Raw genomic sequence first — 27,202 nt, 5'->3', positions numbered from 1 at the left:
AGTGAACTTACAGTAATATAAAGGATTTAAAAAGAGCTATGTAGCTCAGTGGGCCTTATCTGGTAAAATAAAAAAAAATGTAAAAAGTTCGTTTGTTTCGCGACAACGCTCACTCTTGTCGAGGCAACGCGGTACAGCTCTCCCCTGCCCCCTGGTGGTGCGTGCAGAGAGTTACGCCTGCACGTGGCCACTCGGATTTCGCGATGCCGTACTTCAAATGTGCGCAGGGTTTCCCTCGAACTCCGTTCCTCGCGACCCAACCACGCTACATCTTTCCGCCAGAAGGCGGTACAAGCAAGTGTGGACTAATCTCCATCTGTTGTGCTGTCCGTACGGGGACAGAGTGATGTCCTACCAACTTTTTTTTTTTTACCGTGCGGTCAATTTACTCCGAAAGAAACGCGTTCTTATAGCACCAATGTCACAGCGGTAAAATGTTAAATTTACTCTTTGGTTCTTTCGGTAAAGCCACGTAGAAATGTATACGTGGCTTTACCGAAAGAACCAAAGAGTAATTCCTGCAGTCACGAAAGCTCCAAATCATGTTAAACTTAATGTCATCGTGTTTGTGATGTCCTACCCTCTCACGCGCGTGGGTTTCCTGCTTGTGCAGTGCTCCGGCAGGTTGAAAACATCTTACAATAAAAAAAACCCAGTGTAACTGAACCCTCCTCGTAAAAAAAGAGTAATTCGACACAGTCTGGTATTCCTTGATTGGACGCAGTCTGGCATTCCTTGATTAATAAGCAATGATAGTTATTATATCAGCCATGGCCCTCCGTCGTTGCCGGAGGGCGCCTGCCTCCGACTACCCCAGTAGCAGCGTCCTTCACGAGCCTCCCTTCTCCTCCACAGAGGCCGATCTTGAACACTGCTGGTGGCAATCATTTACTTGATACAGCTGTCGTGGCTGTGACGGTAGCACCTGAAGACGGAGACTTGTGTTGCCTCCGAACCGTCGTGATTTTATTGTTTTATTTTTATGAATTTTTATTTCATTTTCTACCTACGTGACTTTACCGACAGAACTAAGAGTATGAATCCTTGCAGTCACGAAAGCTTCAAATCTAGAATCGTTGAAGAGTCCACTCAGCTCCCCCACCCCCCACTCCCCCCCCCCCCACACGCACCACGTGCCTCACTCCCAACCAATTGCGTGCAAGCAGCGCATATATAAGGACCCCCCCCCCCATCAGTCCCACACGGCAGAGAGCAACTTAGGATACACACGGGTTTGTTGTCGAGTGTCGGCAGCGGCTAAAACATCGCTCCTCGCAATTTGAAATTAATAAAGCCAATTACACCGATTCGCAATGCTCAAATCCGGCGTTCGGCTCGGTCTCTGGACGGCGAAGCGACCGGCCGTAACAAAACTCGATTTGACCCGGGACCCCGGGTCGGGCCTACGGTGCTACGCGCGGCTCCTGCGGGAAGAGGCGCACGTCGGCGGGCAGTGGGTTCCATCCGAGGGCGGCGCCTCGTTCGAGGTGGACGACCCGGCCACGGGGCGTCGCGTGGCGCGAGTGGCCGACTGCGGGATGGTGGAGGCGACGCGGGCCGTGGAGGCGGCTCACACAGCGTTCCACACGTGGAAGAAAACCACGGCCAAGGTTGGTTGATGTTGTGTGTGTGTGTGGTGGTGAGTGGTGTGTGTAGTTGGAGGCAGTCGCCCTCACAACAACAACGGAGGGTAGAGGAGCGACGCTCACAACAACGAGCGGAGAGCCGGGTGGATAAAACACAGCAAGTTGACACAGTAGGGGGGGGCACAGGTGGTGCATCAGCCAGTCGTCTCGGTCAGTCGACCCGTGGCACCTGCTGGGTCTGCCCCGTGACCTACTGCCGGCGGGCGTTCGACACTTCACGTGGCAGCCTCAAGGTGCACCTAGCCTGGCACAAGCGTCGTGGTGATGTCACCGCCACTTAGTGGCGAATGGCGGTTGTTGTTGTGTGCGTGATGAGTGTAGGGTCGGTGATGCGTTGTGCATGTTGATGGGTGTATGTGATGTGTGTTTGTGTATTGAGGTGTGTGTTCATGTGGTGAGCGTGTGATGGTTCATGTGAGCTTCCCAGTTAATGTGCAACATTAACCCAACGTTGCACGTGTACTGGTGGTGCGGTGTGTACATGTACTTGTGAGTACTGTATTGTGGGGAGCGGTGGTGCAGCGGTTAGCGCTACGCTGCGCTATGAACCCAGCGACCCGGGTTCGATTCCCGCTCCCAGGGACGATTATCTGAGCCGGTCCCGGGCCTCCCCTTAGGTCGACTCGGCCTCAAATGAGTACCTGTCGCCGTGTGTAAACATCACCACCGGGGAGACAAAGGCGGTCGGGCGTGGTGCTTGCCACCCACCCACTCGTGTACCGTTCAGGCCTTAATAGGTGCTCGCTAACAGCTCTTGCCCCTACAGTCTCTTAAGGCTATGCGGGGGAACTTTGTCTTTGTGAGTACTGTATGCATGTGTTTTAGATGTGTGCGACGTGATGATAGGTGTAGGGGAGCATGCGTGTCAGTCGATATGCATACACATTCCTGTGCACAATCGTACAAATGGTTGATAAACATGTATGCACTCCTTGTACACATGGAAGCACTGAGAGAAAGCACACATACCGTCGCATATGCAGTTGCACTTGGATGACACTTATACAAATGGAAATAGACAAAGACCCTCCTATAGTTTCGATTTAAAGCTTTCGTGACTGCAGGGATTCATCTTCTTGGTTCTTTCGGTAAAGTCACGTAGAAGGGAAATAATAAAATAAGATTGGAGAGTATATTTAGTATATCGATGATACTGATGTAGTTTAGATTTTAGTTTTTTACGTGGTGGTTTAGCTGCTGCAGCTCCTTACTATTAAAATTCCTTCCCTCTTACTGCTAACCCGACTCCCTCCCTTTGATGCTGCTAATCCTGCATACTGCATAATGCACGGGCTTTGACCCCCCCACCTCCTACGCATTCCACAAGTAGTGACTAATCCCATATCTACATTTTGCCATAAATATGCTTAATTCCTCTTGATATGCAAATTCCTTTGTCAAGGCGCCCTTCCCCCTCCAACCCAGCTTACATATACGCTGCCAAGCCTGGTTGGTGTTCATTCAGACGCTGTCTTTCTGACAGACCTGTTCTTCACCTGAGGACGGCTGCTTGCGTTGTGGCCGAAACGTCGTGAGAATTATTTAAATTTTTTTATTTTTATTATTTTATTATTTCCCTTCTACGTGACTTTACCGAAAGAACCAAGAAGATGAATCCTCCAATAGTCTTTCGCAGGCTGTTGGCAATCACCTGCGGACGGCCATAAGGGAACATGCCCGTCCAGAGCACGTCTGCCGCGGAGATGGAGATATGAAAATCATCCCTCGTGCATGGCGAGACCGTGACATGGCGATGGCTTGTTGGTGATGGTGGGCGTGTGGATGCCTTCATCCAGCAGTGGATGGATCATGGCTGATAATGACGATGACATGCATGCTCACGCATGTAAACTGCGCAAGGAGGTGGGGTGGGGGGTTAAGGAATGAGCAAAGAGGTGACTGCACATCTCTGAATGACATACGGTAACACTGTGGCCTTAAACATAAAGGGTTAATACAATTATGTAATGCCCTGTCTGGTGCTACTATTCACAGCACATGCGGGGGTGGGGAACCTTTTTTCTGCCAAGGGCCATTTGGATATTTATAACACCAAACAAAATTATCAACTTAAAAATGTGCCTGTTATATTTGGGCAAACATTTAAACACATTCCTGCGGAGGGAGCTGGTAGGAACGTTGGGTTGCTCGGTCAATGGCCAGGGTCAATGAACGTGGTGTATTCCGCAAATATGCCCGACTGTGAGGGCGGGCACAAGCCGGCGTGAGTAGGTTAAACGTTGAGTTTTATAAGGGCACCACGGGGTGACCAGCCCCTCCCCACCCAGCCCCACCCAGCCCCGCCCTCCCCACCCAGCCCCTCCCCACCCAGCCCCTCCCTGCACGACGGACGAACGGACACCATAATCCCCTGTGGGCTGGTGTAACCAGGAGGTTCCAACCAGTATTAACTCGCCCCTAATGTGATGGCTGGAACAGACCAAATGATTTCGCGGGCCTTATATGGCCCGCGGGCTGGGCGTTCCCGTCGTCATAGAGACCAGAGCAATGTTGCTTCCCGCCTCGACCAACCCGCACTGACAAGCGTGGTGAAGTATGGTCGAACTACCGTCACGACCCGCATAAGCTTGGTGAGACGCTCATCCAGCAGTGGACTGAAAAATGTCCGCACGTATTTATGTTGAACTTCTTACGCACCGTACGTAGCCAACCGTGCTAATCGGAGGTGCGGGGGAAGGACAACGAGCGGTACATGTGCTCCACATGCCTCTCGTACCAAGCGAAACCCGAGAGCGTTCTTGTTGGTTTGGTTTGCCAGTGGTCTGCTCGCCTGGTTAGAGTTTCAGTTTGGGGTCAGAGTTTTGTTTTGAGCAAAGGTTAAGTACATGTGCATGTTCAAAAAAAATGTACGTGTATGGTAGATGATCTTGCCCTATGAGCCCAGCGACCCGAATTACATTCCTGACGATGGTCAACACCAGGGACGATTATCTGAACCGGTCCTAGGCATCCCCTAGATGGCCTAGATCAGGGGTCGGCAACCTACGGCTCCGGAGTCGCATGCGGCTCTTTACGGGCTGCTTCGTGACGATATGTACGTATGTACAGTATGTACTCAGATGCATTGCGGCTCTTGAAATACTGAATTTTGTACCGAATTGGAAAGAAATGGCTCTTCTTGTTATTTTGGTTGCCGACCCCTGGCCTAGATCAATGCATCCTCAAATGAGTACCTGGTGCGACGTGTCAAACATTGCTACTAGAAGACAAAGGTGTGGTATTTTCCAACCACCTCGTGTGCCTTGCTGGACTTCATACGTGCGGTGTGAAAGAAGTTCAACATACATAGGGTGCTCGTTAACAGCCCTTGCCCCAACAGTCTTCTAAGGCTATATGGGGGATCTTTGTTCGTAGAATCATAGGCATGTCATAAACAAGCCTTTCCTCCCACGCTATGAGTCCATGATTATAAAACATCTTTTCCCTAAATTATATCCCGATTGTGTTTATGGGTGTCACGTTACGAGATGTAGAACCCACGTGCGGAAATCTCAGAGGTGCAACACCTTCATTGTTTGAGAACGGACCACGGAAGTAGATTTCACAGACCTACATCTCAGATCCCTATAAGTTGACCTCTGGTTTATAGGGAAGGGGGGAGGGGCATCACTTTCCCAACCATTCTGCTGCCAAGAGTAATGTTCGTCGAATGACCGTCTCTTGTGGGTGCGTGGTGTCACCCTTCCCGTGTTAGCCAATGATGTAAGATGCTCTGGTTAATTCTATAACTTCTCTACATGGTCAGCCTGGCTTTCATGTGTTGCCAGCTCAGCAGGTTTTCTCCCCCATAGCTAGCTTGCGCTGTTAATTCTTAACCCAGTATTTATCTCCAATTCCACGGGCCCGGCCACCCGATGTGGTGCCGAATGTGGGCGAAATGTTTGCGTGCCAAACGAATGACGCATCCATCCGTAGGCTCTCTGACGCAGCCATTATGGACCGGCCCCATAGGGGGGGAGCAACACAGACCCCGACCCAGAAAGCTTTGACCTTAGTGGTGCTCGCTCAGCGTTTCTGACACAGCCATGGAGAGTGTGGAGTTACCAGAGAAAATCAACCAAGAATACATGGGGTAAAACTCAAAGCTCTACACAGATGGAAACAAAAATGCATTCTTGTATTGCTGTGATGACCACATCACAGGCAAAAAAGATACAACACCTTGTAATCCTGGGCTGTCTCCCATCCAAGTACTCTACTAACCAGACTAAATCCTGCTTGGCGTTCGAGCTCCAGCTAGATCTAATGCATTCGGGAAGAATTTGGTTGTAATAAAATCATCATCATCATCATCATCCCTGAGTAATCTACTGCTGGATGAAGGCCTTACCAAGCCTCCATCACCTCTCATGATCCTGTGATGTAACAATCCAGCTGGCATCACGTGTAGGAAAATATATTGCTTTGATCAACATTCATTTTGCCGAAGTTATAGTTAGCTGTGCCAGTGCACTCCATTTAAGTGCTAATGTTGTGGGTGGCTTGAGTGTTTTATGTGGCTGCGTGCACAGATTTGCAATTGGTAAATGCTGGAAGCTGGGTTTGTGAGGTTGTGTTTTGAAAGTGTGGAATCTGTTCCAAAGTGGAGACGTTCTCCGTCACGTGACTGGTTAATTGCAAATCATTGTCGTCATTCGTCCTGATTTATTCACTGCTAAATGAAAGCCTCCACAACACTGTTGCCATGCCTCACAGCCCTGCGACTTCACGATGTCAGCGTTCCATCTCCGCAGCGGTTGCCTTCTCCATCTCGGCGTGTTCCCTCCTCGGTAGTGAATGGGGTCAGCTGCAGACTCCTGTCACACATTGCCTCCCCCCCCCCCCTGACCGGACTCTATGGTGGACTTTGGGCCCTCCCTCCATGTGTTGCTGTTGAAGCTGCTGTCGCCTGGCACTGCAAGATGAGCCTACAATAATTATAATTATTGTTGTAGTGCTCAAACAAAGCACATATTTGACAACGCATGTAACACGCACAGTGCACAACAGCAGCAGTAGCAGCAGCAAGCCCCCATTCGCCACGGAGTGGCGGTGACGACCACACGGCGCTTGTGCAAAGCCCTGTGCACTCTTAGGCCTTGACACACCTTTGGTACCAGTCTTTGGCAAGTCAACTTGGCTCCACATCCTCCCGAACAGCATCAGCACCATCTCTTCTGCACGGTGGCCACGCAGAGCCCACACCCTGTGCCCACACACAATGCGTGTAACACACGCTATCATTGTCACCCCGTCCCGCACACAGGAGCGAGGGGCTCTGCTCAAGAGATGGTACGAGGTCATCCTGCAGAACCGCCAGGAGCTGGCGCAGCTCATCACAGCTGAGAGCGTGAGTCGTGGTCCTCCCCGTGTCTCCTCTCACCTCCCCGTGGCTCCCTGTGGCTCCCCGTGTCTCCTCTCCATCTCCCCGTGTCTCCTCTCCGCATCTCCTCTCACCTCCCTGTGCCTCCGCGCGCTTCTTTCCTGCGCGTGCGTCAGGGCAAGCCGCAGCAGGAGTCTCTGGGGGAGGTGTCGTATGGCGCGGCATTCCTCGAGTGGTTCGGCGAGGAGGCGCGACGCGCGTACGGACAGATCATCCCCTCGGCTGCGCCCGACCGCCGCATGTTCTCCATCTACCAGCCCGTCGGTGTCGCCGCCATGATCACTCCAGTGAGCCCGCGTCGCTAACCGCCACCACGGGCCGCTAGCCTCGGTCTCTGCTCCTCTAGCCTGGGTCTCTGCTCCTCTAGCCTGGGTCTCTACTCCTCTAGTCTGGGTCTCTACTCCTCTAGTCTGGGTCTCTACTCCTCTAGTCTGGGCCTCTACTCCTCTAGTCTGGGCCTCTACTCCTCTAGTCTGGGTCTCTACTCCTCTAGTCTGGGTCTCTACTCCTCTAGTCTGGGTCTCTACTCCTCTAGTCTGGGTCTCTACTCCTCTAGCCTGGGCCTCTACTCCTCTAGTCTGGGTCTCTACTCCTCTAGTCTGGGTCTCTACTCCTCTAGTCTGGGTCTCTACTCCTCTAGTTTGGGTCTCTACTCCTCTAGCCTGGGTCTCTACTCCTCTAGCCTGGGTCTCTACTCCTCTAGCCTGGGTCTCTACTCCTCTAGCCTGGGTCTCTACTCCTCTAGCCTGGGTCTCTACTCCTCTAGCCTGGGTCTCTACTCCTTTAGTCTGGGTCTCTACTCCTCTAGCCTGGGTCTCTACTCCTCTAGTCTGGGTCTCTACTCCTCTAGTCTGGGTCTCTACTCCTCTAGCCTGGGTCTCTACTCCTCTAGTCTGGGTCTCTACTCCTCTAGCCTGGGTCTCTACTCCTCTAGTCTGGGTCTCTACTCCTCTAGCCTGGGTCTCTACTCCTTTAGTCTGGGTCTCTACTCCTCTAGCCTGGGTCTCTACTCCTCTAGTCTGGGTCTCTACTCCTCTAGTCTGGGTCTCTACTCCTCTAGCCTGGGTCTCTACTCCTCTAGCCTGGGTCTCTACTCCTCTAGTCTGGGTCTCTACTCCTCTAGTCCTGGGTCTCTACCTCCTCTAGTCCTGGGTCTCTACTCCTCTAGTCTGGGTCTCTACTCCTCTAGTCTGGGTCTCTACTCCTCTAGTCTGGGTCTCTACTCCTCTAGCTGGGTCTCTACTCCTCTAGCCTGGGTCTCTACTCCTCTAGCTGGGTCCTCTACTCCTCTAGTCTGGGTCTCTACCTCTAGCTGGTCTCTACTCCTCTAGCCTGGGTCTCTACTCCTCTAGCCTGGGCCTCTACTCCTCTAGTCTGGGTCTCTACTCCTCTAGCCTGGGTCTCTACTCCTCTAGCCTGGGTCTCTACTCCTCTAGTCTGGGTCTCTACTCCTCTAGTCTGGGTCTCTACTCCTCTAGCCTGGGTCTCTACTCCTCTAGTCTGGGTCTCTACTCCTCTAGTCTGGGTCTCTACTCCTCTAGCCTGGGTCTCTACTCCTCTAGTCTGGGTCTCTACTCCTCTAGTCTGGGTCTCTTCTCCTCTAGCCTGGGTCTCTACTCCTCTAGTCTGGGTCTCTTCTCCTCTAGCCTGGGCCTCTACTCCTCTAGTCTGGGTCTCTACTCCTCTAGTCTGGGTCTCTACTCCTCTAGTCTGGGCCTCTACTCCTCTAGCCTGGGTCTCTACTCCTCTAGCCTGGGTCTCTACTCCTCTAGTCTGGGTCTCTACTCCTCTAGTCTGGGTCTCTACTCCTCTAGCCTGGGTCTCTACTCCTCTAGCCTGGGTCTCTACTCCTCTAGCCTGGGTCTCTACTCCTCTAGTCTGGGTCTCTACTCCTCTAGCCTGGGTCTCTACTCCTCTAGTCTGGGTCTCTTCTCCTCTAGCCTGGGTCTCTACTCCTCTAGTCTGGGTCTCTTCTCCTCTAGCCTGGGCCTCTACTCCTCTAGTCTGGGTCTCTACTCCTCTAGTCTGGGTCTCTACTCCTCTAGTCTGGGCCTCTACTCCTCTAGCCTGGGTCTCTACTCCTCTAGTCTGGGTCTCTACTCCTCTAGCCTGGGTCTCTACTCCTTTAGTCTGGGTCTCTACTCCTCTATCCTGGGTCTCTACTCCTCTAGTCTGGGTCTCTACTCCTCTAGCCTGGGTTCTACTCTACTACTCCTCTAGTCTGGGTCTCTACTCCTCTAGTCCTGGGTCTCTACTCCTCTAAGTCTGGGTCTCTACGCCTCTAGCCTGGGTCTCTACTCCTCTAGCCTGGGTCTCTACTCCTCTAGCCTGGGTCTCTACTCCTCTAGCCTGGGTCTCTACTCCTCTATACCGGGTCCTCTACTCCGCTAGTCTGGGTCTCTATCTACTCCTCTAGCTGGGTTCTCTACTCCTCTAGTCTGGGCCTCTACTCCTCTAGCCTGGGTCCTCTACTCCTCTAGTCCTGGTCTCTACTCCTCTAGCTGGGTACTCTACTCCTCTAGTCTGGGTCTCTACTCCTCTAGTCTGGGTCTCTACTACTCCTCTAGTCTGGGTCTCTACTCCTCTAGTCTGGGTCTCTACTCTCCTCTAGTCTGGGTCTCTACTTCCTCTAGTCTGGGTCTCTACTCCTCTAGTCTGGGGTCCTACGCCTCTACTCCTCTAGTCTGGGTCTCTACTCCTCTAGTCTGGGGTCTCTACTCCTCTAGTCTGGGTCTCTACTTCTCTACTCTCTAGTCTGGGTCTCTACTCCTCTAGCCTGGGTCTCTACTCCTCTAGTCTGGGTCTCTACTCCTCTAGTCTGGGTCTCTACTCCTCTAGTCTGGGTCTCTACTCCTCTAGTCTGGGTCTCTACTCCTCTAGTCTGGGTCTCTACTCCTCTAGCCTGGGTCTCTACTCCTCTAGCCTGGGTCTCTACTCCTCTAGTCTGGGTCTCTACTCCTCTAGTCTGGGCCTCTACTCCTCTAGTCTGGGTCTCTACTCCTCTAGTCTGGGTCTCTACTCCTCTAGTCTGGGTCTCTACTCCTCTAGTCCTGGGTCTCTACTCCTCTAGTCCTGGGTCTCTACTCCTCTAGCCTGGGTCCTCTACTCCTCTAGTCTGGGTCTCTACTCCTCTAGTCTGGGTCTCTACTCCTCTAGTCCTGGGTCTCTACTCCTCTAGTCTGGGTCTCTACTCCTCTAGTCTGGGTCTCTACTCCTCTAGTCTGGGTCTCTACTCCTCTAGTCTGGGTCTCTCTCTACTCCTCTAGTCTGGGTCTCTACTCCTCTAGCCTGGGCCTCTACTCCTCTAGCCTGGGTCTCTACTCCTCTAGCCTGGGTCTCTACTCCTCTAGCCTGGGTCTCTACTCCTCTAGTCTGGGTCTCTACTCCTCTAGTCTGGGTCTCTACTCCTCTAGTCTGGGTCTCTACTCCTCTAGCCTGGGTCTCTACTCCTCTAGCCTGGGTCTCTACTCCTCTAGTCTGGGTCTCTACTCCTCTAGTCTGGGTCTCTACTCCTCTAGTCTGGGTCTCTACTCCTCTAGTCTGGGTCTCTACTCCTCTAGTCTGGGTCTCTACTCCTCTAGCCTGGGTCTCTACTCCTCTAGTCTGGGTCTCTACTCCTCTAGCCTGGGCCTCTACTCCTCTAGCCTGGGTCTCTACTCCTCTAGTCTGGGTCTCTACTCCTCTAGCCTGGGCTGCTCTGACTCATCAGCTAGCGCAGGCTGCTAACCCACGAGTACAAGTGATGAAATAGGTTCGCAGACAATGCATCTCCTTGATGGTGCTGCCTCTCCACATCATAAAGAGTAGTTCTAATCAACCCAGAGGCCCTAGGGCCCCTGTACCCGGTGCGGTGTACGCGTACATCGGCGCTGGGGAGTCAAATGGCCTGGAAAACCACCCCCTCATGTGCCACTGCCGGCCTTCATGCTCGCTAGCAGCACTCTCCCCAACAGTCTGTTACGGTTGATGGTGTGGGGTGATCTTTGTATGCGAGTACATGTGAATGGGTGTGTGGGTACGTTTTTTGGAGGCAGTCGTCCTCCAATAACAAGGGAGGGCACAGGAGCGACGCTCGCAACGAGCCGGGCGCCGGGAGGCTAAAATGCATAAAGTTGGCACAGTAGGGAGCACAGGTGGTGCAGCATCTGCCAGTCACCTCAGTCGGTCAACGCATGGCACCTGGGTCTGTCTCGTTACCTCATGTCAGCGAGCCTTCGACACTTGACGTGGCTTCCGAGTGCACCTAGCATGGCACAAGCGCCGTGGGGCACGTCACCGCCACCCTGGTGGCAAATGGCGGCTCTTAATGTTGAAGAGTTGCATGAGTGTTTCATTATGCGTGTGTGCACTCATTTTTCCATGCGAGTTTACATGTGTGTGTGTGTGTGTGCAGGTAGGTTTGTGCGTAACCACGATATTCGCATCGTGGAAGGAATGCACTGTATGTCCCTGCTGCTATATATATGCCACCCACCTTCATCCCAGCACTGACCAGCGCTGGGATGGTGGCGAATTGGTCTGTGCTTGACACGGCAGCCTTCTGGGGTAAACACCGAGTGAGATTGTGCAATAGCGCTCGGCATAATTGCGTGCATCTGTGTGCATCGTTTCATGTGTCTGCATGCGTGTTTACGTGTGTCTGCCCCCCCCCCGTGTGTCTGCGTGTGTTCAATTCCTGCTCGTGGCCAACACCAGTGATGATTTTCTGAATCGGTCCTGGGTCTTCCCGAGGTCGACTCGGCGTCAAATGAGTGCCTGGTACGGCGTGTAAACATCACCACGAGGCAGACAAAGCCAATCACCCTTGTGTACCGTTCCAGTGTTGGTTAAAAGCACTTGTCCCAAAAGTCTGTTAAAGCTATACTGGGGATCTTTGTCTTTGTTTGCGTGTCTGCGTGTGTGTGCGAGTGTGTCTGCGTCTATCTTTGTGTCTCTGTGTCTGCGTGTGTGCATGTCTGCGCGCGTGTATCTGCCATGTGCGTGTTTGCCTCTGCCTCTGTGCGTGTGTCTGCTTGTGTCTTTGTGCGTGCGTGCGCGTGTCTGTGCAGTGGAATTTTCCTGTGGCGATGATCACACGGAAGGTGGGCGCTGCGCTCGCCGCGGGCTGCACGGCCGTGGTGAAGCCGGCGGAGGACACGCCGCTCAGCGCCCTCGCGCTCGCACAGGTGCCGCTCGTCCACACCGCGTGCCGCTCGTCCACACCGCGTGCCAGAGGTCGCAAACGGGTTTTGATTCCTTACCCGTACCCGTACCCAGCCGCACCAGGGTCGCAAACGGGTACCCGTACCCGGCCGTACCCTACCCGTACCCGGCCGGGTACGGGTAGGGTATGGGTATCGGGTACCTGATTGCGACCTCTGGGATGAAGACATGTTGCAGGCGCGGGTTGGTTGATTCTAGGAACTTGAATTGTGAGAAGAGACAAGACGTTGGGAAATGAGTGACAAACGGTGACTCACCAGTGACTCACGGTTTACCCGTACCCGGCCGCACCAGGGTTGCAAACGGCTACCCGTACCCGGCCGTGTACGAGTAGCCGGGTATCGGTAGGGTACGGGTATCGAGTATCCGGTTGCGACCTCTGCCGCGTGCCGCTTGTCCACCCCGGACCCGTCGCGTCCTTTCCCACCGTTTGTAACGCGCCACAACATGAGCTTGCAAAAAGAACGCACGGAACGCACGCGCGAGAATAATTTGGAGAGAGTTGAAGAGGAGGCGTGAGAGTGACGGAAGTGACGACGCCGATGTGTGGCGCGATGAGAGGATGAGGCGGTGAACACTCCCGACGGCCGGAGCTATGACAGGGTCTCTGTGCGAGTCTGCATCCCTGTGTGATTCTGGGTCTCTGTAGGAGGAGTGGGGGGAGGAGGAGGAGGAGGGGGGGGAGGGGGAGGAGGGGGGGGGAGGAGGAGGAAGGGGGGAGGAGGAGGAAGGGGGGAGGAGGAGGAAGGGGGGAGGAGGAGGAAGGGGGGAGGAGGAGGAGGGGGGGGAGGAGGAAGGGGGGGAGGAGGGAGAGAAGGGGGGGGGGGATCGTACAATAAGACGAAGGCGGCTATCCAGGCTGGTCGAGCCGGCGTGTGAGCGCTTTGTAACGGAGAATCCGAATCGGAATCTTTCTACTGGAGGAATCAAATGAGCTACGAAGCTCGTTTTCACAAATGTCCAGTTGGGGTGGGTCAAGAAAATCAGGTCGGCCTGCGTCTAAGAGCGTTGTCCACAACATTGTAGGTATTGAAGAAATCAGGGCAGGCCGTTTGAAGCACAAGGCCGACATCCACATTATCAATATTCCCGCACCGACCGGAGTAGTGACGGCTTAGACCAGGGGTCGGGAACCTTTTTGACTGGGAGAGCCATAAAAGCCAAATATTTCTAAATATATTTCATTGAGAGCCATATAGTATTTTTAACGTATAATAAATTAAATATGTCTTACTTTTAATGTGACTTCTGGTCACGGGACCCGTGACCCGAGAAATTTTATCTTCAAAACTAATTTCTGTTTACTTTAAAATGACACAGTATTATTAAGCAATATCACAAGTATTTTAAAATCCGTTCCAAACTGATTTTTTTTTAATTATTTTTTTCAACTCAAAATTGTCTGGGAGCCATATGCCATCACCGGAAGAGCCATATATGGCTCGCGAGCCATAGGTTCCCGACCGCTGGCTTAGACGGCCCTCATGATTTCCGTGAAGGCATTGGGAGTCCTTCGTCCAGCAGTGGATCGAGAACGGCTCAAGCGGAGTGGTGAGTGCACCACACTATGAACCTAGCGACCGAGTTCGATTTCATTCTCGCAGCAAACGTCGGCGACGAATACTTCGATCAGTCCTGGGCTTCCCCGAGGTCGACTCGGCCTGAAATGAGAGTCAAAGGTGGCCGGGCGTGATGCTGGCTACATCACCGCCTCGTGCATCGTGGCAGCCGTCGCAGGTGTTCAATTAACAGCACTTGCCTAAACCGCCAGTGTGGGGTGCCACGGGAGATCTTTATACCTTTGTACATATATATGTGTGTGTGTGTGTGTGTCATTTGGCACAGTAGGGGGCACAGGTGGTGCATCTGCCAGTCATATCAGTCAGTCAACCCATGGCACCTTGGTCTTTCGCGTGACCTCTTGCCAGCAGCGAGCCTTCGACACGTCACGTGGCCTCGGTGCACCTGGCCTGGCACAGGCGCCGTGGTGACATCACCGCCGCTTAGCGGTGAATGGCAGGTGGTGTTGTTGTTGTGTCTATCCCGTGACCTCCCACCGGCAACGAGCCTTGCCCACCTCCACGTGACGGCTCTCAAAGTGTGCGCCTGGCACAAGCAAGCGTAGCGACGTCACTGCCAGCAGTTGGTGGCGAATGTCGGCTGTTGTTTATTTGTTTGTTGTTTGCTGCTGCTGCGTGTTGGGTCGCCCAGCTCGCCGTGGAGGCCGGGTTACCCCCAGGCGTGCTCAACGTGGTGCCTTGTTCGCGGGGCAACGTGGCGGCCGTGGGCGAGCTCCTGTGCACCCACCCCTTCGTCTCCAAGATCTCCTTCACGGGCTCCACCGCCACTGGCAAGGTGCCACCGCCACGACCACCACCGCCACCGCCACCACGCGCACGCACCGCGTGTGATGCGGTCGTGCTCGTTGCGCACAAAGTGCTTGCCACGAATGAACCACGACACGTTGGAGCATAAACATCACGCTCTTTGTGTTTAGTGTGTGGTTCTTCCCCCGCACACCTCCGATTAGCACATTTGGCTACGTACGATGCGAAAGAAGTTCAACAAGCGTTCGAACGGTCGGGTAATTCCATCGACGAGCGTCGTCGTTGTATCCTGCGTCGTGAACGCATCGTGCGGGCGGTTGGGCAGGCCTCGTGCTGTATTACGTGGTCTCGCGCGTCGCATCCAGAGCGTCGCGCCGTCCGTCGTCCCCGCGCCAGGTGCTGATGGCGCATTCCGTGGGCACGGTGAAACGCGTGTCCATGGAGCTGGGCGGACACGCACCGTTCATCGTCTTCGAGAGCGCCGATCTGGACGCAGCCGTGCGCGGCCTCCTCACCTCCAAGTTCCGCTTCTCTGGACAGGTGGGGTGGGGCCACCGGGGGGGAGATGCGGGGGACACGCACTGGTGGGGGGGGGGCAGGGAGATGCGGGGACATGCACCGGGGGGGGGGGGGGTAGTGGGGGGGATACAAGGAGGGGATACAGGGAGAGGGAGACAATTCACTCACTCGCTCACCTACCCACTCTCATAACCCTACTCGTACATTCGCTCAAAAATCATGCACACACTCGCTCACACTCCCACTATTTCGCCCGCTTATTCATTCACTCACCCCCCCCCCCACACTCACTCCCTTGATCACTTGTTAATTCGTACACATCTTCGCACATTCACGCTGTAATCCGTGTGTGCGCCCATTTTTGTGCGTGCGCGCGTGCAGACGTGCGTGTGCCCTAACCGCATGCTGGTGCAGGAGAGCGTGCACGACGCGTTTGTGTCGCGCCTCGCCCATGCTGTGTCGACGCAGCTCCGCGTGGGGCCCGGCACGGACACGGGGAACACGCTGGGGCCACTCATCAACGAGCGCGCCCTCCAGAAGGTGGGGGGGGGGGGGTGCCTCCTTCGTCCCCGCCCGTCCGTCTGCCCGCGAGCGTGTGTCTTTGTGAGTGTGTGGGGAGCCTAGCGACCCGAGTTTGATTCCCGCTCATGGCCACCCAACACCGGTGACGATGATCTGAACCAGGCCTCGGCCTCTCCTTTGTTGACTCTGCCTCAAATGGGTACCTGGTGCGATGCGTAAAGATCGCCACTCGGAAAACAAAGGCGGCTGGGCGTGGTGGTGGCCACCCGCCCCCTCGTTTGCCGTACCGGCCTTCATAGGTGCTCGACCTGTGTGTGTGTGTTCTAGCCTGTGTGTGTGTGTGTGCGCGACCCGTGGCACCTGGGTCTGCCCCGTGACTTCCTGCCAGCGGGCGTTCGACACTTCACGTGGCCTCAAGGTGCACATGGCCTGGCACAAGCTTCGTGGTGACGTCACCGCCACTTAGTGGCGAATGGCGGTTGTTGTTGTTGTTGTGTGTACGCGACTTGTGTGTGTACGCGACTTGTGTGTGTACGCAACTTGTGTGTGTGTGTACGCAACGTGTGTGTGTGTGTGTACGCAACCTGTGTGCGTGTGTACGCAACCTGTGTGTGTGTGTGTGTACGCAACCTGTGTGTGTGTGTGTGTACGCAACCTGTGTGTGTGTGCGCACAACAACCTGTGTGTGTGTGTGTGTACGCAACCTGTGTGTGTGTGTGCGCACACAACACAACCTGTGTGTGTGGTTTGCACAAACCTGTGTGTGTGTGTGCGCAACCTGTGTGTGTGTGTGTGCACGCAACCTGTTTGTGTTTGTGACGCAACCTGTGTTGTGTGTGTGTACGCAACCTGTGTGTGTGTGTGTGTACGCAACCTGTGTGTGTGTGTGTACGCAACCTGTGTGTGTGTGGGTACGCAACCTGTGTGTGTGTGTGTACGCAACCTGTGTGTGTGTGTGTGTACGCAACCTGTGTGTGTGTGTGTACGCAACCTGTGTTGTGTGTGTGTACGCACCTGTGTGTGTGTGTGTACGCAACCTGTGTGTGGTGTGTACGCAACCTGTGTGGTGGTTACCGCAAAACCTGTGGTGTGTGGGTACGCAACCTGTGTGTTGTGTGTGTGTACGCCACCTGGTGTGTGGTGTGTGTACGCAACCTGTGGTGTGTGTGTGTGTACGCAACCTGTGTGTGTGTGTTGTGTGTACGCAACCTGTGTGTGTGTGTGTGTGTGTACGCAACCTGTGTGTGTGTGTGTGTGTGTACGCAACCTGTGTGTGTGTGTGTGTGTACGCAACCTGTGTGTGTGTGTGTGTGTACGCAACCTGTGTGTGTGTGTGTGTGTGTACGCAACCTGTGTGTGTGTGTGTGTGTGTACGCAACCTGTGTGTGTGTGTGTGTGTGTACGCAACCTGTGTGTGTGTGTGTGTGTGTACGCAACCTGTGTGTGTGTGTGTGTGTGTACGCAACCTGTGTGTGTGTGTGTGTGTGTACGCAACCTGTGTGTGTGTGTGTGTGTGTACGCAACCTGTGTGTGTGTGTGTGTGTACGCAACCTGTGTGTGTGTGTGTGTGTACGCAACCTGTGTGTGTGTGTGTGTGTGTACGCAACCTGTGTGTGTGTGTGTGTGTGTACGCAACCTGTGTGTGTGTGTGTGTGTGTACGCAACCTGTGTGTTGTGTGTGTGTGTACGCAACCTGTGTGTGTGTGTGTGTGTGTACGCAACCTGTGTGTGTGTGTGTGTGTGTACGCAACCTGTGTGTGTGTGTGTGTGGTACGCAACCTGTGTGTGTGTGTGTGTGTACGCAACCTGTGTGTGTGTGTGTGTGTGTACGCAACCTGTGTGTGTGTGTTGTGTGTACGCAACCTGTGTGTGTGTGTGTGTGTGTACGCAACCTGTGTGTGTGTGTGTGTGTACGCAACCTGTGTGTGTGTGTGTGTGTACGCAACCTGTGTGTGTGTGTGTGTACGCAACCTGTGTGTGTGTGTGTGTGTACGCAACCTGTGTGTGTGTGTGTGTGTACGCAACCTGGTGTGTGTGTGTGTGTGTACGCAACCTGTGTGTGTGTGTGTGTGTGTACGCAACCTGTGTGTGTGTGTGTGTGTGTACGCAACCTGTGTGTGTGTGTGTGTGTACGCAACCTGTGTGTGTGTGTGTGTGTGTACGCAACCTGTGTGTGTGTGTGTGTGTGTACGCAACCTGTGTGTGTGTGTGTGTGTACGCAACCTGTGTGTGTGTGTGTGTGTACGCAACCTGTGTGTGTGTGTGTGTGTGTACGCAACCTGTGTGTGTGTGTGTACGCAACCTGTGTGTGTGTGTGTGTACGCAACCTGTTGTGTGTGTGTGTGTACGCAACCTGTGTGTGTTGTGTGTGTGTACGCAACCTGTGTGTGGTGTGTGTGTGTACGCAACCTGTGTGTGTGTGTGTACGCAACCTGTGTGTGTGTGTGTGTGTACGCAACCTGTGTGTGTGTGTGTGTGTGTACGCAACCTGTGTGTGTGTGTGTGTGTGTACGCAACCTGTTGTGTGTGTGTGTACGCAACCTGTGTGTGTGTGTGTGTACGCAACCTGTGTGTGTGTGTGTTACGCAACCTGTGTGTGTGTGTGTGTACGCAACCTGTGTGTGTGTGTGTGTGTACGCAACCTGTGTGTGTGTGTGTGTGTACGCAACCTGTGTGTGTGTGTGTGCACGCAACCCGTGTGTGTGCGTACGCAACCTGTGTGTGTGTGTGTGCGCACGCAACCTGTGTGTGTGTGCACGCAACCCGTGTGTGTGTGTGTGTGCACAGGTGGAGCGGCACGTGGTGGATGCGGTCTCGCAGGGCGCGCGTGTCGTGGTGGGCGGTGCGCGCCACGCGCTCGGAGGGAGCTTCTTCCAGCCCACGGTGCTCGCCGACGTGACTCCCAGCATGCTGTGCGCTCGCGAGGAGACCTTCGGGCCCCTGGCTCCCGTCATCAAGTAAAGCCGCCCCCCTTCCACTTGACCTCGCCCTTGATCGTAACCCTGATAATGAGCAGATGCTTCCGAATGAAAGTTTCACTCTGACCTTGACTCCCAAGTATTATCATACCTAATTGATGTGTGGTTCAATTGGTAATGTTTGTATACATGTGTAAATACGACTTGGACGCACTTGTCTTGAGATGGTTTATTTCGATTTAAAGCTTTCGTGACTGCAGGGATTCATCTTCTTGATTCTTTCGGTAAAGTCACGTAGAAGGGAAATAATAAAATAATAAAAATAAAACATAATAAAATAATTCTCACGACGTTTCGGCCACAATGCAAGCAGCCATCCTCCCCGACAGACCTGGTCTTCACCTGAACCAAGAAGATGGTTTCTTTATTAAGGAGCCACGTGCTCGCACTCGGACAGGCGGAGACCCTCCACTGCAACATCCCCGAGTCTCCCGCGCATCTCCCCCTTGTCTACGGTCCCAGGCCACGCCCCCATTCCGGAACCTTCTCGCTGGTCCTAGACCGCTCGCTCCACCGGCAGACGACTGTCCTCTTCCGTCCTCTGGCCACGCTGCTGTTCTCGATCATTCCCGTAGCCACCAGTCCACTCGCACTGCAGGCTGACTCCCCGGTCATTACCGCCCGTGGCCACTAGTCTACTCACACCGAAGGTTGACTCGACCGTCATTACATATGTATGTATGTTGAACATACTCTTAGTTTTTTTGGTAAAGTCACGTAGGTAGAAAATGAAATTTAAAAAATTATAATAATAAAATACATAATATTAATGAATAAATAGGCCCTGTGACGGTCCCACCATGATGACGGAGACTTGTGTTGCCTCCGCAACGTCGTGATTTATTATTTTTTATTATTATTATTTTATTAATACATTATTATTATTTTATTTTTATTAATTTAAATTTCATTTTCTACCTACGTGACTTTACCGAAAAAACTAAGAGTATGAATCCCTGCAGTCACGAAAGCTTCAAATCTAGAATTATGTTGAACATCTTTCGCACCCATACATAGCCAACCGTGCTAATCAGAGGTGATGACCCAGGTCACTGGCACAGGACGACCAAGTACTCGGTAGCTCTCGGACCTGCCCATTATAAACCTCGACGACGTTTGTGTCTTTGCCAGGTTCAAGACTGAAGAGGAGGCGGTTGCTCTTGCGAATTCCACAACCATGGGGCTGGCTGGTGAGGAAAGGACACACGCACGCATGTGTAGACACACGCACAAAGACAAAGATCCCCCGTGTAGTATTCGACAGGCTGTTGGGCCAAGTGCTGTTAACGAGCAGCTACGAAGACCCATGCTGCACACGTGGGGGAGGTGTGGCTAGAAGCACACCCGCCACCTTTTACTCCAGTACTCATTGAAGGAGAGGTAGGCCTAGGATTGGTTAAGATATTCAACATTGATGTTAACCAGAAGCAGGAATCATTTGGGTCACCGGGTTCGTAGCGCAGTGCGCTAACTACTGCGCCAACATTCTCCGCGCGCACACAACAACACCAACAATAACAGTCGCAATTGACCACTGAGTGGCGACGATGTCACCGCTGCATCTATAGCCGTGCTATAGATGCACCTTGAAGCTATCACTTGAAGTGTGGAAGCCTCCGCTTCTTGCAGGAAGATATGGGGACAGACCCAGGCGCTCACGGGTTGGCTGACTTAGTGTGGTCTGTAAATATCAGCACTGGGGAGACAAAGGCAGCCGGGCATTGTGTTAGCCACTCGCGCAATCACGAGGCATGTCAGCTGCCGGCATAGGGTGCTACTCGCCAACACCACTTGCTCCAACAGTCTGTTAACGCGATACGGGGGATCTTTGTCTTTGACCTCCCCCCCCGTCACGCCGGCAGGCTACTTCTTCTCGCGGGACGTGGCGCAGGTGTGGCGCGTGAGCGAGGCGCTCGAGGTTGGCATGGTGGGCGCCAACGAGGGCCTCCTGTCAGCCGTCGAGGCCCCGTTTGGCGGCATCAAGCAGTCTGGCCTGGGCCGCGAGGGTGCCCAGCAGGGCATGCTGGAGTACATGCACGTCAAGTACGTGTGCCTCGGAGGCCTGGGCGGGGGGCTCTAGAGAGAGAGAGGGAGAGAGGGTCAGGGACGGAGTCGAGGCGAGAGAGTGAGAGGAAGGAGAGGGGACAAGCAGGGGGGGAAGAAAGGGCGCCACGGTGGCGAGTTGTCAACTCCCTCGCCCGGTATGCAGGAGGACGCGAGTTTGATCTTGACCCTGATGATGCCTGTATATTTATAGTTTGCGGTGTCTCTCCCTCTCCCCGTGGCCGCATGGATTTTGCTCTGGGTCTTCCGTTTTTTTCCCCCCTACACATTTAGATTTAATGTGCATTTAGAGTATTCGGTTCCTATAAATTTCCACGCGATAAGCCACTTGGTTGAGCGGTCATTTGTTAGCACGTCGCTTCTGACAAACTGCAGTGCGCCTCACCTGGTGGTTGTGGTTCTAGCCACAACCTCCCCGTTGCTCACAGTATTGGGAGAAAGAAGGGGTGGAGGAGAAGCAGAGAGAGAAATAAGTATAACCCGTAAAAACAAAGTTTTTCACTATAAATCCTTTATATGCGTGGCAGCTAGAGTCCTCTCGTCCTCTGGCTTGAGATGGCTGCCACCTATGGGTCAGATGATTGTCTGCCAGTATTAAGCAATTGGTAATTAAATATTTAATTTGTTTTCCCTAAACAGTGTAAAATTTTTGAAAAAAAATTTTCACGAACATTAATTGTCTCGCACAACGAGTCTGTGTGCAAAATGTCAGCTCGATTGGATCACGGGAAGTGGGTTAAAAAACGACCGAAAGATTTGCACGGTCGTAAGCAAGCAAGCACGCAAGCAAGCAAGCAAGCGAACTTAATATAAAGGATTTAAAAAGAGAGATTGAGTCGGTGGATCAAACTCTACGTATTTAACATTGCGCCCTTCTCAATAAAATAGTCACGGATCGATTCACATCTAATTTAACAACATCACATCGATACAATTTTAGTTATGCAAAACAATAAGTAGTACACACATTAGTTAAAAATATTCAAGAGATTATGAATTCGTCTTTAGCCTGATTTTAAAAACTGCAACGCATTCCTGATCCAGATTCTTGGTGCACTGCACATGAACAGAATTCCGACCAGCATGCTGCAATATTGAACACCTTACACGCTGCATCGTGAACAACCCTACACACACTGCACCTTAAACGCCCGACACGCAGAGGCACGCGACCACAACACTGGACTGGGCATCCTCAAACTTGGACTACGAACCCATGAACCTCAATTAACAACCCAATAAAAACTCTCTGCCAACCAAAAAACCCAGAACTGTGAACTTAACGATCCCGGACTAGGAAGTCAATGAACCCGAACTAGGACCTCGTTGAATCCGGATTAACGAACCTGGATTATGTACCCACTCCCAAAAGCGAAAGCAGGCCCCGCAAACCAACGATGAAGGAGTTGCGTTCCACCGAATAGATGGGTCTTCAGCAACCTTTTCAATCTGCATAAACCACCAGCCTCTCTGTCAATTGGGAGGCCATTCCACAACCTGGGAGTCAAACAATGGAATGAGCCCTCCTAAAGTAACCCCTAAACCGAGGAACTGCGGAGAGGATCTGTGTCCCGGATCTGCGACTTTTGGTCTGAACACATCGGTCCAATAGTTCAGAGCTTAACCGGACGTATCCATCCCGCACTAATCGGAGGCGCGCCTGCCATGGAACAAGGCTCAAAGGCCACTTCACACAAAGTTGACATAAAACAAAACATTTGCGCAAACAGACTTAAAAACGTTGAGAAAATAAACGGACGTACAGAGAGAGAGAGATGGGAAGTATAAATAAAGTACTTGTAATAATCGTGCGATGCCAGGATTGAATCGAAAGTATACGTTGTTATTATTATATAGAAATGCGCCTCAAGCCTTCAGTGTCAAAATAGCCGATGAGGGCGAAGTACTTGCTGTGACGCGATTGGGCAGAAGGAGGATCCCGCGGTCGTAGAGCACCGACACAGAAAGGCCCCACCTCTCCTTTTCATTTAATTTTATAAAAATCTTATTCCAAAATCCGCACAACATTCAACACGACTTCATTTGACCGCTTGGTCAATTCATCATTCCGGACTACTAGCGTCGCCTCGTGGCGCGTGGCAGTCGCCCGTTCCAAGCGCAATCCTGGCTCAGATCTGACGAGATCTGGGGATGGGGTGGTCGAAGGGGGGGGGGGCAGCGCATTCTGAGTGGTTCATCGGGGCATCGGCCGGGCAAGACACGGGTTGAGCGAAGCGGCGTTTTAACGGGCACGCCGCGATTCTTTACAAAATGATTACAATTGCCGCGCACAGCTGTTAAATCTGTCGCACTTGTGCCAATGTGAGTGATTTACGATGATTTTATGATTAATTCTTTTGGAGAATTCTGCCACTTGATGATCTGGCCAAATTTGTGTCGTCAAGACCCTTCACCAACCGACATTCTTCATTGGCGCTCTGCCCTGACAGCAGCTCCTTGACTGGCGTCTTCTCCGTCCTTCTCAGTTCTCTGCCCTCCACTTCATTTCCACAAATGGATCCCTTCCTTCGGCTCGTCCAAAATCCCCAAACTCTTCGGCAGTGTGCGACACTGGTCATTCAGAGCATACAACAAATAACAACGCAACGCCCGATCCACAGACACACTCCGCTAACGCCTGACGCGGTTGTCTGGCTTGACCGCCTGAAGGTGGTTTTGTCGTTGTTGCTCTGCATCTACATCTGCCATATGAACCTCATGGCGGGACCCCGGGGTCCCATAAGCCCCCCGGCTCTCGCATGAACTGCGTTGCGACGTCATTTTATGTCTGTTGAAGGAGAAACGACACTGCGATCTATTTCTCTCGACGAGCTCTACGCGATGCGCTAGTCAATATTGCAAAGTTTTGTTTCTTCTGCGCATTCGTCCTCGCTGCTGCGCTTGGACGATATGGCAACAGAATGATCCGTACCAGGTGGGTCGCGGCGTTTGTGTGTGCGGTGGGACGGAGTCGCCAAAAATAAACTACGATTTTGACTTCCGTTTATTCGGGACCCCGCGATCCCACCATAGGATGCATATGAAAGAAGAAGATATTTAGCATTCCACCTTGGAATTTTACCATCCAAACCAGGCACAGATAAACATTGTCACATGGTGTACGAGCATTGTAGCGTGCCAAATATCGGAGAATAATCTTCACAACCACACGAAGCAATTGCGACGTGGTTTGGGATACGGTGTTTCACTTGAAACTTGCTTCAAAACATCTTCAGGACATAGCCCACGAAGTTGGGATGACCCGCTAAAACCCTCGTATGCGCGAAAATTGATATTTGACTGTGTCGGGTGGTGGAGGGTCTTGACGACACAGGTTTGGCCGGATCATAACGAGGTGCCCTAACACAAAAAATAACTGTGAATCGTTTAACATTGCTTTCGTAAACCAATTGATGATATGTTTTAAGTGATGAATGAATTGGTGTAATTGTATATTTTTTTTACCTGCATGGCTTTGTGAATGTGTGCTGTACTCGGTGTCAGATGAACCCCTCCCAACCAGGGCTGGATTTAGGATTTAGTTTTGGGGGGTCCAGGTGGAGAGGGAAATGGGGGGGCCAACACAGGATATTTGTCCAGACACCAAAAACTTAAACCGTTTTAAGTGTGTTTTTTTTGGATAAAGTAAGGACTGTATTTGTATTATTTAAATTTTCACTACTTTTTTTTATTGTTCGTTAACTGCCGACCTCTGCTTTCGTTCCGCTAACCCATAACCCTCGTCAGCGACGAGTAATGAGTTTGTGTACCGTATTGCCTTTTTGCGTTGAACAGAGTCCCCCCCCCCCCTTCACCCGTGGTTTATGACGGAGTTCCCTTGCCAATGGCATCTGGTGGCAGCCAGAGGTCGCAAACGGGTTTTGACTCCTTACCCGTACCCGGCCGCACCAGGGTCGCAAACGGGTACCCGTACCCGGCCGGGTACAGGTAGCCGGGTATCGGGTAGGGTATGGGTATCGGGTACCCGATTGCGACCTCTGGCGGCAAGCCCAGCAGCATTTGTTTAAACAAGCCTGCCTGCCTGCCTGTCTGCCTGCCTGCCTGTCTGCCTACTGATGAATCCAAGAAGGACTAATCCGGTGCAGGTGTTTTGCTTTGCTTAATCAAACGCTTCTTTAGATGATGCTGGTCTGAAGAGCCAGTAGGCCGGCCCATGAATGAAAAACGCACGTGTTCATTCGTGTGTGCAGACAGAACTGAGTAGTGCTTTAAAGAAGGCCCATTGCCCGAAACGTCTCCTATGTATATATTTTCTTCTTTCAAGATAATGCAGTGTCGATGGCAAGTTGGCCTGAGTTTTGTTAACGGTGCTTGTGCACCACTGCCAACGCAGCATCAGCACCACCAGACCGTGCTCTCGCTCACTCACACTGCTGTACGGCAACACGTACCGAGTTCGTGCAAGGTGTCTTATCCGTTTGTTTTAATTGCATTCTCCAATCTGCCCATGTGCTGCCCCCTCCCACCGGTTCTAAATCAGTTTAAGCGAGGCGGCGATGGCTACGATCAGCACAGTTGGCGGTCTACGTATGGTGCGACAAAAAATCAACATGCGTACACACGAGGTTGCCTGCAATCCTTGCATGTACGCGTGTTGAACTTCTTTTGCTCCGTACGTAGTCAACCCGGAGCCTAATCGGACGACTATGGGCCGCGCGTGTTCTTACTGTGCACGTGCGCTGGTTAGCGCACCACGTGACGAACACGGGGGGGGGGGGGACCCGAGTTCGATTCTCGCTTGCAGCCAACATCGGTCCCGAATATCTGAACCGGTGTTGGGCCTCTCCTAGGTCGACTCGGGCGTAAATGATTAGCTGGTGCGGCGTGTGCAACATCAGCACTGCCGCGGTGTTGGCCACCTACCCCCTCGTGTGTTGTCCTGGACTTTCTAGGTGCTCGCCAATTCTTTGGTTCTGTCGGTAAAGTCACGGACTGTTGGGGCACTTTCCCCAACAATCTGTTAAAGGGGACATCCATAAAAGACGTCACGCACCTGGGGGGGGGGGGGGGGTCAGACATTTGTGACGATGTGTGACGATGGGGGGGGGGGGGGGGTTTGAGAAATGTGACGTCACATCAAAATGCGCAACTTTAAATAAATATAGACAACACGTTCTACTTAATGAAATATACTTTTTTAATAAATGTTTTCTCCTACAACATCAGAGTGCAGCGCCACATTAAATACGCACTACAATGACAATAGTTTAAAGCGATTTGAAGCATGTTTTATTTTTTGGGGAGAGGGTGGGCAGAGCTTTGTGATGTCATATTTGAGGGGGGGGGGTGTCTGACTTTATGTGACGAAGGGAGTGGGGGGTAAAAAAATCGTCCAAAATCGCGTGACGTCATTTATGGACGGCCCCTAAAGACTGTCCATGGGGGGGTGAAAGTCGGGGTGTTGGTGGACAGCGATAAAGGGAATGATCCCTTCCATCTCTGGTGTCCCTTGGGACCAAGGTTCCTAAATCCGGCCCTGGAGCCTCTCATCATTGGTATTGGGGTTTCATTTGTTCTCATTGCTGATCGTTGTTTTATACAAATGAAATAGGAAATAATGGGACATTTAAACATTTTGAAATAAAATATTCTTGAAGTCTTTATCGATTGTGAACTGGTTGATTTTGTGGGAGGGGGGTGAGGATTTTCATGGCTGTCGGTGACCCACGGTTGGAAACGCGGTTTCAATCGGCCAGAAATTAAAAGTGCTCTCTAATGAATGCACAAAATAAGCCATCAAACTTTTTCTCGTGACTTAATTGTCATCATCAGTCATGGTCAATCCACTGCTGGATGAAGCCCCCCCCCCTAAACCATCACCATTTCAGGTGATCCTGCCATCAAATGAGCATTCTCTCTCTTAAAGACAGAGTGCAATCTGCGCAGAACGTGACTTTTAATTTTACCAGGTAAGGCCCACTGAGCTATACAGCGGTTCTTCAGAAGCATCCTGGCCACAAACGAGAGCTCAACAAAGTGGCTGTGGAAGTTTCTAGCAGCCAAATACTCAAAAACAAGTAAACACACACTTTTAATATTTTAGTCGTGGCTTAATTTTAAATATTTCCAAAAAGTGTTTGGAACCCACAACTTTCTTCATGTCTCGGCATCTCCATGGTGCCACCTCTGCCCTCATTAAAAACTGACCCTGCGAATAAAATCAGTAAAGTTTAAGTGTGAATGTAATTTTATTTTTTGTTGTTCTGGAATGCTGTGATGTCTGCCGGCCGAGTCGCCCTTCCAAAAGAGCATCTTAGCTCAAAGGGCTTTACTCGATTGGGAATGAGCTTCTTTAGAATAATTGGCAGCTCCAAATGTCCACGTGATAATAAGCCACTTCGTTGAGCTATCATTTGTGGCCAGGTCGCTTCTGGAAAAGAGCTATGTAGCTCAGTGGACTTTACCTGGTAAAAATATAAAGTTTTCCAGTTACCTTCTGATTCTTGAGGCCGAGGTAGCGGTGCCCCCTAGAGACGAGAACCCGCCAGCCCCGCTGTGCGTGAGCGACACGCGGGGTAGACAGCGCTCCCCCTGCCGACG

The 27,202-nt window shown here is 52.3% G+C and overlaps 1 protein-coding gene across 1 annotated transcript; it reads left to right on the top strand.

Moving 5' to 3' along the window:
• The first annotated feature begins 1,215 nt into the window (after positions 1-1,215).
• Positions 1,216-25,658, top strand: ALDH5A1 (aldehyde dehydrogenase 5 family member A1). Its single transcript, XM_061549296.1, has 10 exons — positions 1,216-1,610; positions 6,913-6,996; positions 7,146-7,316; positions 12,078-12,194; positions 14,443-14,586; positions 14,955-15,098; positions 15,459-15,617; positions 18,387-18,556; positions 19,709-19,767; positions 20,440-25,658. The coding sequence occupies exons 1-10, from the start codon at positions 1,314-1,316 to the stop codon at positions 20,655-20,657; spliced, it is 1,563 nt and encodes a 520-aa protein (XP_061405280.1). The 5' UTR covers positions 1,216-1,313; the 3' UTR covers positions 20,658-25,658.
• Positions 25,659-27,202: the final 1,544 nt, after the last annotated feature.

The sequence above is a fragment of the Lethenteron reissneri genome, chromosome 10 (genome assembly GCF_015708825.2).
Source record: "Lethenteron reissneri isolate LAM-NWPU_2019-01 chromosome 10, ASM1570882v1, whole genome shotgun sequence".
NCBI lineage: Eukaryota > Metazoa > Chordata > Hyperoartia > Petromyzontiformes > Petromyzontidae > Lethenteron > Lethenteron reissneri.
This window is presented reverse-complemented; position numbering and strand designations above follow the sequence as displayed.